Here is a 15,330-nt window from a genome sequence, read left to right as displayed (position 1 = left end):
ATATATGAAACATTGATTAACACCTCAGTGCTATTTGATAGTGATAAAATACATTTATTCATTTTAAAGTCATTTCAGTATAGATTTTCTAATGTACGATTTGACTTGAATGCACCATATTATCAACCGCGGCCGTAGTTCTAAGTGTAGAGGCGCAAATGTCAGGGAAGCGATTATCGAGAGGGTAACTCAGCTCGACACAACACCTGTAGCTTGACGCTTGTAGCTAGCTCGTAGCTCCGGGGGAATCAGCGGTAAACCGAACTAAAGGAGCCCGTTAGGACGCCCAGTTTGGGGTTTTGTTTCCGGGGAGCAACTTTTCCCGGTGTTACCTCAACAAGCAGGAGCGCCATGACGGTCCGCTTCAAGGTAAACAACAGGTGATGTACAGTTGATGCTAGCTGTCGTAGCTGCTGCTAATCACGATTTAAACCTGCTGGGAATCAGATTAAAGACCGCTGTGGAATAATAAAAAGCTTTATATTAAGTTTGAGATGTCGTGAAGCGTCGTTTCGGTTTACAGCTCAGCAGAAACGGGATCAATAAGGTTTTAATCTGATAATCCAATTGATCAGGTTTGGATTCCCTCTGATTAATTTTTTTTACCCCTCTAGACCAATTTGGAAAGTTAAATGTTGACTTCACTGGACTTTATTCTAACCTGAACTGATTTTTACAGGGACAGAGGTCGCCTGTTTTAGTTTGTAGTCTAGGAGCCCGAACAGGGCCGGTCCGAGCCTTTTTGGGGCCCGAGGCGGATTTTTATTTCGGGCCCCCATTAAAATTTAAACAGAGACATTTTTTAATTTGAATTGATCCCAAAGGGAAATTAAATAAGTAAAAACAGTTCAACACCAGATACTTCATTTCAAGACTGCTCTAAGTGTGTAACATACCTGCTATCATTACTTATTTTTAAAATATAATTTATGATTAAATTAGTCATTTTCCTCCAGTATGGAAATAAGGACAACCACATAAGTACACAATCAATTGCAAAAGCAAAGGAGCTCGGTTAGCAGAGCTTTTTCACCAACAGATAGAGTAATCCACGACAATTATTTTATTATTTCAACTTTAAAGAAACTAAATTCCTTCGATATTCCTTCTTTGGTCTGAGATGTTGGTCATTTTAATTTTACTGTAGTTCAGAACTAAACTGTTTCTGCTTCAGAGTCAGAGTGAGTACCAGAAGAGCTACGGCGTCCCTCGCTCCAGGAGCGTGTCGCCTCAGCGCTGCCGCCCGCTGGCTGGACTCCGCCCTGATCAGAACCGTAAGAACCTCTTATGACGTTTTATCTAAAAAACAACAAAAAGAATCAGAACCTTCCTGCTGTGTGTGTCTGCAGGGATCAGCAGGCCTCCAGGTCTCCAACGGCTGAAGAGACCCGGTCCACCCGAGTCCAGTAACTTCCTGCCTGGTTCTCCAGCAGATCCAGTTTGCAGAGCAGCGCCCTCTACTGGCAGGAAAGGTGAGTGTCTGCAGGGGAACAGGAGACAATCGTTTCAGTCTGGGTGAAATTATTTTACTGTTTTTTTTAAAACAATTTCCTCTTAAAAATTATGAAAGCATAAAAAGGAACAAAAGGGGGAAAAATTTAAATTTCTAGAAATTTTGGAAATAATCTCTTAAATTTTCTAGAAAAGAAAGGATTGGTTTTTTTTTTCCCTCTGGCAAAACGTCTTTAAAATCTCAAAAAAGCAAGAAATTTTTTTTGCTATTATTATTATTATTATTATTATTATTACTATTATTCATTTTTTAAATTTGAGTCAAAAATTTGCTTGAAAAAATAAGATTTTCAGATTCATCTAAAATTTTGCTTCTAAACTTTTTCCCACAGTAAAATTTAAATTTTCAAGTTTTCAAACTTTCTCTGCATCACTTTGGCAATAAAAAAACAAACAAAAAACAGACAAGTTAATTAAAAAGGACAGTTTAATTTGACTATAATTTATTAATGTAATTAATAACCTGTTGTAGGACTCTGGGTAAAATAAAATATTTTATGTTTTGAGTTATCTGAGAACCAAACATTTAACAAAAAATCCCCCAATTTCAATAAAGCTTAATTTATTTATTTCAAATAAACAGATCAGATCAATAATTCACTGAGTTATTAGGAATAATATTCATTACATTCAAGCAAATCATGATAAATTACCTTCCTGCTCAAATTAAATGTTTAAATTAAAAAAACTCTAAAAAATATTCTCGCTAAGTTTTTTAGCAAATGGAACTAATTTTATTAATTCTGACTAAAACAAAAAGTTTAATCTGCTTTAACTCCAGATGATCTGGTTTCAACTGTAAACATCGTTTCCAATTTTCAGGCTTTTATTAAAATGTCAGATTAGATTTTATTACAAAACCAAGAACTCTCCAAATTCAAGGATTTTCCAGGATTTCAATCATCTGGATGAAGCTGTTTCACATGATTCCGCCTTAAATTACAGATTCTCCAGTTTCTAAACCACCAAATGTTTCTGGATCGGAACCAGAACCTGGATCCAGACCAGCAGCTGATGGAAAATCCGGTAAATGTGCAGAACTTTGAGGTTCTGTTGACCCAGATCGCCGCTGGTCTCACATCTGCTCTGTGTCCCCAGTGAAGCTCCGCCCCCCTGAGCCCGGCGGGCCTGCAGAACCCGAGCAGCAGCCGGGAAGCCAGGTGAGACCATCTGGAACGCTGAACCGGAAGCAGCAGGATGTGACCGGTTTGTGTTGCAGGTCGACAAGCCGTGGGGTCAGAGGTCAGAGTACCACAGGCAGTTTGGCTGGAAGAAGCCTGTATCTGCAGCGTCGCCGTTACTGACAGCAGAGCAGGTGAGAAAGTCGTCTAAGCATGACGACTTCCTGTTTTCCATCAGGAAGCGTGAACGCCGCTCGCTTGGGGAGGTGTGAATGCTAACGGGCGTTAGCTTAGCGCTAACGGGAGAAACGACTCGTTTTTCTTTTTTTTTTACCAAAGACAAGAAAAATCCTCCAACCGCTAAAACCTGACGCCACTCCAGTTTTGTTTTTGTTTCGTGAAGAAACAAGTTGTGCTCAGTGTCGATTCGTTTCTTTCCGTGGTTGTTAATGCAGCGCCCCCGCAGGCGAGGAGGGGAACAGGAACCACAGCAGCTGAGTAACACATGTTCTCCAAATCTCACCGGAGGGATTATTAATCCCATCAGACCCTGGAATGAGCTGCACGGGATGAATGAATATTAATTAATCAGTTAATTTCACAAAAAAACTCACAGCATTCTGGTTATTTTATTATGAATATTCATTTCTGATTTATTTAAAGGAAACAAAAAGTCAAGCTACGACAGAATGACGACCTCAGCGGTTTAGTAAAGCTAGAAATTTAAACTACAAACAGTAAACACAGAAATACAAATATCAAAATGTGATAAAATGTAAAATAATGTCCAACATAATACAGCTAACTGAATTTGGATATAAAACGTAAAACAATTAAATATTAAACGTAGAACAGAAATTTTGGCTGAATTTAGGTTTTAATTTGCTTTTATTGCATCACAGAAACTTTTTCTCTTTATTTAAAAGCAAAATTCTGATTTTAATCAGATTAATTCAGTTTCGGTATCAGGATGAGGTAATAAAGCAACTTCAGTCGCTGTCACCATTTTGCCATCTGTTTCCTGAAGCTGCTTTTTATCTCTATCAGATTTTGTAGATTAAAAAAAAGCAGCAAATGTTTTACCTCAACTTCCTCACCAGGGGGCAGCGTTTTTAAAGTCAGACATTTTTTAAAATTATTTTTCACCAAAATGAATCAAAATCATCAGATAAGAGGACCTTAAACACATTCATGTGGGAAATTATTGTTTTTATCAAGGCAGAAGATGTTTGTTGCCGACTAAATGAAAGAAAGTTGTATTTTAAAATTGTAATTTAAATGTAAGTTTGATTCTGATTCAGTTTTTATGTGAGATGTTGCACTTAAACATCAAATAAAAGTTAGTCATTTTAAAATTGCATTCTGGGTATAAAAAAAAAAAGATAAGACAGTTGATTATCAGTGATCGATAACTGTAGTTCCCCTGTTTGTCCACCAGATGGCGGCGCACCAGCCTCATCCAAAACGATCGCAGCTCTCTGGAGGTTTTCTCAGTGGTTGTTCAGGTGCTGACCTTTGACCCCATCTTGCAGGTGTTGCACTCCAGCAGCAGGTCCATCCCGCCCTTTAAGAACATCCCCGTTCCCATGGAAACGGAGTACCGCCGGAGCTTCCAGGGTCTGGCCCCGCCGTCCGGCCCGCGCCTTCGGAGAAATCTGGGACATCCGGTGTTTCACACATACAGAGTAGGTAACACACACACACACACACACACACACACACACACACACACACACACACACACAGTAGGAGAGGAAATCTTCTTGCTTCTAATTGATCTTACCTAATTTTTGATTCTTTAAGATTAAAATTTTTAGAAGATTTGTCATCTGTAATTTATTTTTTTAGAAAAAAAATCAAGCAAAAAAAAAAAAAAATTAAAATAAAATAAAATGTTACAAAAAATCTGATTTTTTTTTTTTAAATCTTGAAGCCACTCTGTTCAGCTCTGCTGTTTGACCTTTGACCTTTGCTAACTGATCCTGCTGTCCTGTTTTTACCTGCAGACTCACAGAAGGAAAAGTTTGGATGCACAGAGTAACGAACTTCCTGTCAAACAGGAAACTGCTCAGGGCGACGGTGGGTCCCGGTTGCCCCTGACGACGGCCCCCCCGCCCGCTCAGGTGCGGCGGAGACACAGGTGAGTTCCAGGCCGAGTGTCCTCCAGCGTCTCTGTCAGGCCGGTGAAATGACGTGTGGAACCGTTCCTGTGTGTCTGGCAGGATGTTCACAGAGTATCAGTCCAGCTTTCGTTCTCCTCTCTGCAGGAACCCAAAAGGGGGCGGAGCCACGGACAACCTCACCGAGCAGGTCAGAGGTCAATTTACATTCATCACACCGCTTTTCACTTTCTGTGACATTCAGCACTTTTTATTCGCTACTGTAAAACATTTCGGTAGAGAACAAGGTTATAAAAAGACTTCAAATGTCGCCTCCGAAATCGAAACTCCACCTACAAGTTTCAGCTGAACTTTGAAGTTAGAAATTCAACTCAACTGTAAGGTTTCCTGTAGCAGTCAGTCCCGCAACGAATCTGAAGAAGCCTCTGACTGAAGAATGTTGCAGTACGGTAGTATCCTGACATGCTGACAGCTCAATATTCATAAGCAACACGTCCTGGATGACATCATCAGCTGCTAACCCACCTCCTTTGCTTTTGCTGCTCGTCTTTGAGTCTCTGGCCAAGTGGTTAGACAGATGCTGAAGTAGGGGATATGATCATTGTGCAATATGAAAGAAAGGAGAGATGGTTTGAAATTCTTCCCTCTCTCTGCTTATGGCTGCAAAAACAAAACACTTTGTTGCCATGGTTACATATGCTAACAACTGTCTGAAAGTAAAAATAAATAAATAAATGAATAAAAAAAGAGAGAGCAAAAATCCTTCCAGAAACAAAGGAGATAATTGTCCAAACATGAAACGACTAAATTAAAGAAATTATGAACAAAAATGCAGAAACAGGAGAATAAAGTAACGGAGCTAAAGGCGTCGGATGATTTAAAATGAGATCTCAGTTCCAGACTGAAGCTGTTTGGATTCACAAAGATTAGAAGCACAGGAGATGAAATGATCAGACAGAACTGGTTAATTAGTTTAACTAAAGCTTTTAAGAACTGAGGTCTGATGGAAACTCTGCGTTGGGTTTAGCCACGATGGCAAACCAACAGAGATCTGAAGTGGTCCGAAACACATCTCTGTGGAACACCGCTGCTCTGCTGTTGAGAGGCAGCGCTGACTGAAAATGCCCCGCATTGCTTCCCCACACAAGCATTGGTCACTGCTTGTGTGGGCGGCTACAGCAGAGCTCAATGGAGGCGTATTCTGGATGCGTCATGCGCTGCCGTTTTGTTCCAGATCTCTGAAGGGAGGGAGTGACTGTTACTGGGGGAAAAATAATTGATTCATGGTGACGGTGTTTCAGGTCTGACTTCAAACAAATGGATGAAACTCAACTCAGCCTGAATCCAGATATGATAAACCAAACTTAAAATACATTTGCTTATTGGAGTTTTGTATTTGCAAAAAAGCAATGGAATCATTTTTCGCGTCACGCTAATGGACAAACTCATTTTCATGACTTTTATTGTATTTCTTATTTAATGAAAACACAATTTATTTTTCTCCACATTAGTGTAGTTTTGCAAATAATTTGTAATGGAAACTCAGCTACAGACCTTTTTTGTATTACAGGGTTTCTGCAGGTTTCACCAACCAAATTTAAGACTTTTTAAGACCACCATGAGAGGAATTTAAGATTGGGGGTTGGTAACAGAAGTGAGCCAACTGGTGATACATTTGTACTTATCCATAATGGACATAAAAAAAGCTAGCTGGCTTTTTATATTAGCAGCTAGTTAACATGCTAGCTTTACATTTGTTAGCTAGCTGGCTAGTTACCGTTAGCTTAATGTTGATTATTTTCTCCACTCAGCCCAGAGGTGGCATGGGGAGGAAACAGCTAACAGAAACTATCTGCTAACTACTTAGCTTTACATTTTTTAGCTAGCTGGCTAGTTACTGTTAGCTTATTATTGATTATTTTCTCCATCCTAAGCTCAGAGATGGCTTAGGGTGGAGAAAATAATCAATAATAAGATAACGGTAATTAGCTGCTAATATAAAAAGCTAGTTACGGTCAAAGCTTTTTTGTCAAAGCTAGCTAGTTTTATGTTACTAGCTAGATACTGTTAGCTTATTATTGATTATTTTCTCCATCCTAAGCTCAGATGTGGCTTAGGTTGGAGAAATGGAAAAACAGCTGCTAACTAGCTAGCTAGCTTTACCCTTGCTAGCTAGCTGGCTAGTTACCATTAGCTTATTTTCTTCACTGTAAGTTCAGAGGTAGCTTAGGGTTGAGGTAGAACTTTATTAATCAACTGATGCACCTCATTCGTGATAAACAAAATGCTCCTAACGAAGGTGGCACAAAAACCGGTGTGAATACTTGACAGTTTTAAGCAGCAATAATTTTCTCCTCATCCTTTGGCAGGAAAGATGGTTTTGGTTTGAGTCCTTAGTTACTCACACAGGAAGTTTAAATTATCGTTTCTGCCTTTAATCAAACAGAATAAAGAAAATAAAAGCTCCGCCTCTTTAAGAGAGGACAGGAAAGCAGGTCAGGTGGAGGAAGGGGCTTGAAGCAGCAGGACAGTCCAGCACCTGCGGTGAGTTCACTGTCTGCAGGAGAAGCAGGAAATCTCACTGAAGTTGTGTTTTAGGGGATTGTTTCGGTCGGTGTGTGTTTTTCTGCGTGTTGCTGATGAAAAACCAAAGTGCTGAGTGTCAGCAGAAGAAACCACAGTGGTTCGTTTCAGGGAAACTTCTCTGCGTTACTCACAGTCAGGTCGGTTCCCAACAGAAAATGTTGTTGAGGAGGGGGGCAGCTGTTCGCACAACATCAAAGATTTCGCCTGAAGGCATCAAAAATACTAAGAAAAGCACCTGCATCTGTTTGCTTTGCAGGAAAAAACAGTTTTTGCATCTGCTGGTGTGTTTTGCTGGTTTGTTTTAAAACCACCAGCTGTTAATCTGCTGATGTAATAAATAGAACAAAAATCAATTTAGCACCAATAACGGGGCCTAAAATGACCAAAAAACCAAAACAATACCTCGCATTTCGGCTGAATTTGACTTTTAACGACAACTAAATGTTCCCAGAGATCCAGGTGGAAGAAATAAAGCCAAAACGAATCGTTGCTGCGCCACCTGGTGGCAGAAACAGGAGGGTGAGTGCAGCAAAACCAGAGCTGGGCGATATTTAAAAACAAAATTTGATTTTTTTTAGATTAAATTCTAATCTATTTTTATATTATGGATGATGGAAAATATTTCCAAAAAGTTGCTTTTATTTCAATTAATAAAATTTTTAATTAAAACAATAATTTTATAATTTCCATTTGCATCATTTATCGTTTTTCTTTTTCTACCAAAACTAGTTTTCAGGCACAGCCATCTCTTTTTTGAATAATTCATTTTATTTGTTGTTTCTGTTATTTTATTTATTTTGGATATTTAAAGTGTCTTCCAGTTCCAGTGTCAAATGTTCATTTAAATTTAAAGTTTATTGATATTTAAGACTCTGTTCTTGCATTATTATTATTATTATTATTATTATTATTATTATTATTATTATTATTATTATTATGCCATTACGATTATATTACCTGGAAATGGTCTCAAAACAACAACATCGTTTATCGCGATAATTCTGGGACAAAGCAAAATGTGTTATCGTGACAGGACATTTTATGTTTAATTATGAGAATATAGTCATAATTTCACCAAAAAAAGTCTTAAAATTTTAAGAAAGTTCTAAAATGTATCGAAGAAACTTTAGGGAAGATTGAAATGTATAATCTTCCCGACCTAAGACATTCTGTTTATGAATTGTCTTTCCCCGTGTGGCCTTGGAAGGGCTGCATATCTCTAATCTCCTTGAAGACATGTAAACACAACGCTCTTCCCTCCTCACCCCCTCCTGTATCCATGGAGTTGCGAAGCTCAACGCTCAAGGACATTCCTAGATAAACAACACCTCTATCGGACTCTGCCAGGACGCTCGGTAACGTTCCTTTGAGGCCCTTTGATGTCACCGCCTTCACTCGTGTCTTTGTTTTGCCCCTTTGTTTTGTCTGAATGTTGCCACCTGCCCTAATGTGTCCTTTCCTCTTTTCCTTTGGTTTGTTATTTTGTTTGCATTTCCTTTTAACTCATGTTGCTGAAAATGTGCTATATAAATAAAATTACCTAACCTTATCTTACCTAACCTTATCTTCTCTCAGGAAACCCTGAGAGAAAATGTGAAGCTGTTTGTAAAGAAGCTAAAACTCGAGAAAAATCACTGAAAAGTGAAAAATATTATGAAATATTCTTGCTTGGAAGTTGAACTAATTCAGTCGTTCTGGTGGGAAAGCGGAGGAGCATTTTTCTGTTCGTTGGGCTTTTTATATTTTCGGCGGCCATCTTGTTGGGCGCGGCCCGAACCCGTCAGCTCGTTATTCAGTTCTACCTTTCGAATGGAAACGATGCGGATGCAGTGAGTCACCTGCTGAGACTCAAATAAAAACTACTGAGTCCAAACTTTTTAAAAGTAACCTCTTTTATGTGTTTTAAATATCATCATCAAACGTTTTAATCCTCTAAATGAATCACATCAATTTTCTCTCCGTCTTTTTGACCCAGTCTTTTTTTTTTTCTGAGCCGACGTCACGAACAAACCGGTGGGAGGAAGTGATGAAACGCTGACAGGTGATTCCTGTCGAGGTTGCGCCGTGGACAGACTGAGGTTAGCTTCACAAACGGGGTCAGAGGTTATCCAGGGTCCAGAGCGTCGGGTTTACCAGAACCTACGACTTCAGCTGCAGTGACACGACTGGAGCGAAGCAGCTGATGTTTGACGGCAGAGACGGAATAATTAACGCCTCAAACTACCAGATTTCTCTTAGAGCTTCACCAGAGCATATCAGACTTTTTATTTCTCTTTTAAAGTCAATATTTTTAAGATGATAAATAGATTTTTACCAATATAAATGGGAAAATTTCTGTTTTGAAGTCATATTTTATGGCTCAAAATTCTCCGTGTTTCTGATCTTATGTAAAATTCACCAGTGGAAAAACTTATTGCATCTCCTGTTTTCTGACTGTGAGATTTTTAAATAAAACCCAAACTATTTATTAATAAATTGAGTTTCAAAAGCAGTTCAAAGTGCTTTGCATCATAAAGACAGAAATAAAAAGTCATAAAAGCATCAAACCAGTAACTAATATTGTCTGTGTTAAACTCATCAATAGTGATCAGTGATTATTGGTTGGACCAGGTGTTTAGGAGTTTCACCTGTTTGTCCAGGTGAAGGAGATCAGGCAGCAGGCCCAGGCGTACCGACGCAGAGCCTGGGGAACCAACTTCTCCAGGGACCATCTGAGCCAGCTGCTGTCCGAACACAACGCGCTGTGGGAGCCCACCGACTCCCACTCCGACCCCTCCACCCCGCCGCCCAACCGTGACCTTTCACCCGAGCCGGAGAGCCGCAGCGCTTCCTGCGTAGAAGCCCTGGACCTGGCCAGGTGAGGAGCGACGCTGCGGGAGTGGAGCTGGGCGATAAATTGATTTTAGCGATTAATTTAGAGAAAATCTGGATTTTTTTTCAACCAATGCAGTCCTCAAAGTGATGTCATCACGCACAGGGCGGCCATCTTGTTTTACAGCTGCTATTTATTTGGACTTTGAATTCAAGTCAACTCTATGACAGAATATTAGGACTAGAGTACTTTGATTTTCTTCTAATTTGGAGAATAAAATGAGATTTTTATGAAAACGCCAACATAAAAATTCACAAAAATGAGGCATGTGGAGCATCTTGTGAAGTTATATTTTGGTATGAAGCCGTCGCAACATAACTGCACAAACTCCTGCCCCCTCTCTCTGCGAGAAGGCAAAAAACTGCTAGAAGACGATGACTAGCATTGGTTTTAGCCAACAGAACAGCTAATCTTCTCTGCTAAATCTTAAATGCGCTGATATATAAAATAAAAAGGCACGCAGTGCTTTGCTACTGATTGTAAACAACAGGACAGCTGGATAAAGTCAGGAAAAAGTTTTAAGAAGAAAATAGGAGGGAAAACGAAGCAGGTCAGTTACGCTAGCTTGACTATGACAATCGTAACATGTAGATGTGCTGTGGAATTTGGTGTTTTGGTTCAGTTAAAATAAAAAAGGCGACCTAAACACCCACTGACAGACCAGCAGTACAGCAGGCGATTATATTAGCTCAACAACCACCGCTGTGTTAGCTTAGCTAATAGCAGCGGTTAGCGGTAGCTAATCTGCCGCAGCGATCGCTGATCAATAATCGCATCAAGCCCAAAAACAAACTATTATTCTTTGTGTGGGAAATGTTTTGAGTGTTTTATGGTGCCGACTCATAAAACATGAAGTGGCGCCAGTTGCCGTGGCAACAGGTCTAGGTGTACAGTCGGCAGAGAGCGAGATAAAAGTGGTTTCGAGTTGTTATTTTCGCCGTTATTTCTCCCTTTGCTGCGACACACTGCACTAAATTGATGTCTTCATCTCCAGGTTTCATTTTGTTAATCGTCTTTTTGCCATCCAGCTTCGTTCGCATGCGCAACATCTCCAAGGGTAAACGATAACATGCAACAGGCTCCATAAGACCTATAAAGATCTACATGAACTGAGCTGTTCGCATCCCATCCTGATTAAAAAAAGGCTTTTTTTGTTCAATAAAAACACTTTGTGTTGTAAAGTTTTTCTGGTAAAATTCTGAATATATTCTCGTAATTAATCCCGATGCTGTTGTCCGACTCACAAAAGAGATGTTTGAAATAAAAACAAATCTGAGATTTTATTCTTTAGCCGTATCGCCCAGCTGTAGGCAGGAGGCTGCAGCCTGATCTGACCTCTGACCTGAACTGGTTTTTGTCTGGTCCTCCAGTATGTCCAGCAGGAGGTCGTCAGTCAGTGGAGGAAAAACTCAGAGGAGCGCTGGGAGGGAAACGCCTCCAGGACCCGGAGCTGAACGCCACACAGCCTGGGCAGAAGAAGAAGAGACGGAGGAGTCGGTTTTTTCTTTCTCTGATAGCAGTTATATATTCTTGATTTTGTTTTGAAGTGTTTTATTAAGCAGTTAGTTGTAACTTGAGTATTTTGCCTGGAGATGATCTGACAGAAAGTGTGTCAGAAGTGTGAAAGTCAGATCAAAGCCACCTCAGCTTTCAGGAACCAACCGTGTGTTTTCAGAGAGGAGGGAAGGTTACCGACTCCCAGACTGAGAACGAGGCCGGTGCAGAGGACCCACCACGACCTGACCACACCTGCCACAGGTAGACGTACCTGCAGGACACGGAAATCACCCAGTGCCGTAAAACCCGATGCTAATCTTTAATCCACCTTAACCTTTCTCATTTCCAACAAGGAAAAAATTACATGCAATCCTGGTTTAGAGTTAAAGACAAAGTTCTTACAGCTTTGCCCATTTTAAGAAGCTGCATTTGCAGCTGACAGAGTCGAGTGTTTCCAGGAAGATCAGAGGTCAAGCTGAGGTCTCGAAGACCTCAGAAGACCTAGAAAGCTTTCCGAGAAAACGGCTCAGAAAAGAAATGACACTTCTGCTAGCTGGTAAAGCAGATCGACTGCAGCTGGATGTTCTTTTCCTGCAGAAACATGCAACATTTCCTCTCTTTATTGTGCTCACTGCAATTAATAAACCACTTCCTCACGTCGCACTCAGATGCAGCAAACACTGAACTGACTTCTGCAGAAACTGTTCAGCTAATATTGGACGTTTTTCCTCAGACGGCCTCCAGGAGTGATAAAACATCACACTGAAGGCTTCATACATGCAGCTGGCATGGCAGCAGATGGGTTTCCATTAACAATATCATTGCACAATTTGACATTTTGAAAATAAATGTATTTTATGGAAACACGTCATTTTTTGAAAACACTCGATTTTAGATAAAAAGTTGATTTATTTTGCAAAACTGCAATGGAAACTGATAGGTATTTTTCTAGAACCTACATAAAAGAACCACAGACAACGTATATGAATTTTATGACCAAGCTTTTGCAAAAGGAGAAGACTCTGTCAACTGCTCCTCCGAGCCGTTCACTGAGCGTCTGAAGACCTTTGGTTACAGCTCGTCTTTTATTATCAAGCAGAGACGGGGAGGATAGCTAAAGAAGACAGCAGAGATAATTTATTACTGCACACAGGCAGTTTCTAAGGTAGGGAGTATTCCGGTTGATAAGAAGACACCTGTGGAAACGTAATTTAAGGAAACACACAGTTGACCGTTTCACATGAAGACAAACAGGCAGATGGGGCCTCCAGGTCGCACAGAAAAAAGAGAACTAAAGTAATAACAAAATGATAATACCAGAAAATCTCTAACAGAAACTATTTTTCAATCATACGGGTCACATGATCAACAGCCAGATGTTACTACTGCTGGAGACGACAAAGAAGAACAAGTTAGTTATCACATGAACTAACGTGTTCACATGTGATTTCAATCACATTTCTTATTTAACGGAAAGATCGCAACTGCAAAATGTCATTTTTTTCAACGTTACCCAGAATGCCCTGCTCTTTTGGAGCGATCCGGTCAGCACATATGCATTCCAACCCATAATTAAATATCCACGATGAGCTAAAATGGCAGCATGAACTCAGACCTGACATCTTTCCGTTGTTGAGGCTCGTACATGCAGCGCCGCTCTCCCTCATGTGTCCCGAGTATCAGCATTAAAATTCATCCCAGTCAAACATCTGCAGACGTCCTGGTGGGATTTTAATAATCACTTCCTCTGCATCCATTTCATTTTAGTTTTTCAGTCGTGTTCTACCACCAACCATATGCCCTGTTTGCCCTCCAGGGGGAGCTATACTTGTCGGAAAACCGACCAACAGGGATGATTCTTCTCCTGTCAAACAAAAACAGGTAACTTGGTTCTAAGAAAACATTTTTTTATGTATGATGTCACACAATAAAGGGTCATGTGACGTTTTATCTGGCCAGAAATTCGCTTCACCACAGTTTGGGTCAGAGGTCGGGGTCAACAAGCCAGTCAAACTGAAGGAGGCGTGGCCAGAGAACAGCCCTGTGTCTTTAAGCCCCCCTCCTACCAACCAGCAGACGCCCAGCCCTCAGCCTCAACCAATCAGGACGAAGCAGGCGCCTCCTTCTCCAGTAGCCCCGCCCCCTCTGTGCTCGCCGCCGCCGCCGCAGCAGCATGGGATCCAGGGAACGCTGAGACACCCGGACTTCCAGCACAACGGTGAGCTTCAGATTCCTGTGCTGTCTGCATCTTTCCTTCCACTAAACTTTCTACTGAAATGCTCTTATTTATTTACCAACAAATCAGAAGTCTTCCTCCTGAGACCCGCTTCCTCTACGGGTTCATAAACGGTTCTGGAACGTATTTAGAGATGAGTTTCAACTTGAAGGTTTTAATTTGGGTCGTTTTTGTGCATCAGGTTTCCTGATGATGCAACAGCAGAGTCCAAACAAAACGTGAAATCAGACCAACATGGGATTCACATCAGGCCGTACAAAAGCAAAGAACCGCAACTCCAGACTCACCGGAAACGATCGCTTTAATCTGCATCGCCGATCAAACTATAAAAAATATTCCAACTTTACTGAGTAAAAACGGCTTTCATGAAACATTTCTGGCACTGAAGGCTTCCCATAAGTAAAATTTTACACTAAAGTTTTCTGATTTAAGTAAAATCCAAATAATGAACTTTATTTTATTGCACAAAAACACAACGGTGAATTTGGAAACAAAAAAAAAATACAAAAAAATATTAACTAACTATAAATACATATGTAGAAGTGTTACTGGTGCAGATAATGAAAAACTAAAATAAATATACAAATAATAACACTGAATTAATGTTTGTTTTATAGTTAATATAAAATCTAAAACTGAGGAAGGGACTCATGTAGGTCATGTTCACTAAAAAGCTCCAGTTGTTTGGGTCACATTGCTTTAATTTTTGTCCAGTTTGTCAGTTCATGCCTTAGAAACGCATCTTAGTATTTAAACTTTAAAGATGTAGAGCTAAAAGGATGTAAACAATATGCTTCCAGGAGTAAACCCATTGGTTTCTGCTTAAATTCAGGAAATTAGAAGAGAAAAAGGATAAAAAGTTCCTCCTTCCAGTTACAGAGAATTAAAGAAAGTCGATGCTCTGCAGCTGAATCAGCAAGAAAAACCCTTTTTATTGTCATGCCGTGCAGCAGAGTGAAACTAAACCCAGACGGACCGAGGGGAGAGTGTTAGATAACAACGCGGGTTTGTCCCTCTTTACTTCCTTCTCATCTTTTTTCTCAACGGATCAGTTTTCATATAAAAGATGGAAGATTTGACAAGCAGGAGAAAAGAGGTAGGCGGTGATTGTTGTGGTTCTGAGACTAATCAGGTTTTTCCCTCTTCAGGTGATTTGGGTTTGAGGTTCAGGGAGCAGCCATGTTCCAGAGGAGGCTGCGGTTCTGATGAAGGTGAGAAAACCACTCAACGGACTCTGGTCGGAACATTCACAGACACAAAGACGGTTACAAAGTCGGCCTTTTATCACTTGAAAAACATTTCCAGGATTAAAGGGCCAATGTCACAGAAAGGTCTGTACTCGTTTATCTTTAGCCGCATTGATTAATGCAACAGGTCTGCCTAAAA

The 15,330-nt window shown here is 40.2% G+C and overlaps 1 protein-coding gene across 1 annotated transcript; it reads left to right on the top strand.

The window, feature by feature from the left end:
• Positions 1-138: 138 nt before the first annotated feature.
• On the top strand, positions 139-15,086 carry mdm1 (Mdm1 nuclear protein). Its single transcript, XM_017302914.1, is given in 15 exon segments — positions 139-369; positions 1,175-1,274; positions 1,350-1,472; positions 2,458-2,538; positions 2,611-2,672; positions 2,732-2,827; positions 4,166-4,318; positions 4,640-4,773; positions 4,856-4,943; positions 9,979-10,196; positions 11,582-11,704; positions 11,887-11,969; positions 13,525-13,589; positions 13,668-13,945; positions 13,947-15,086. Coding segments are annotated over 15 exon segments (1,647 nt in total). The 5' UTR covers positions 139-351; the 3' UTR covers positions 13,972-15,086.
• Positions 15,087-15,330: the final 244 nt, after the last annotated feature.

The sequence above is a fragment of the Poecilia reticulata genome, linkage group LG23, assembly GCF_000633615.1.
Source record: "Poecilia reticulata strain Guanapo linkage group LG23, Guppy_female_1.0+MT, whole genome shotgun sequence".
In the NCBI taxonomy this organism is placed as follows: Eukaryota; Metazoa; Chordata; class Actinopteri; order Cyprinodontiformes; family Poeciliidae; genus Poecilia; species Poecilia reticulata.
Note: the sequence above shows the minus strand (reverse complement) of the source record. Positions and strands in the feature narration are given on the sequence as shown.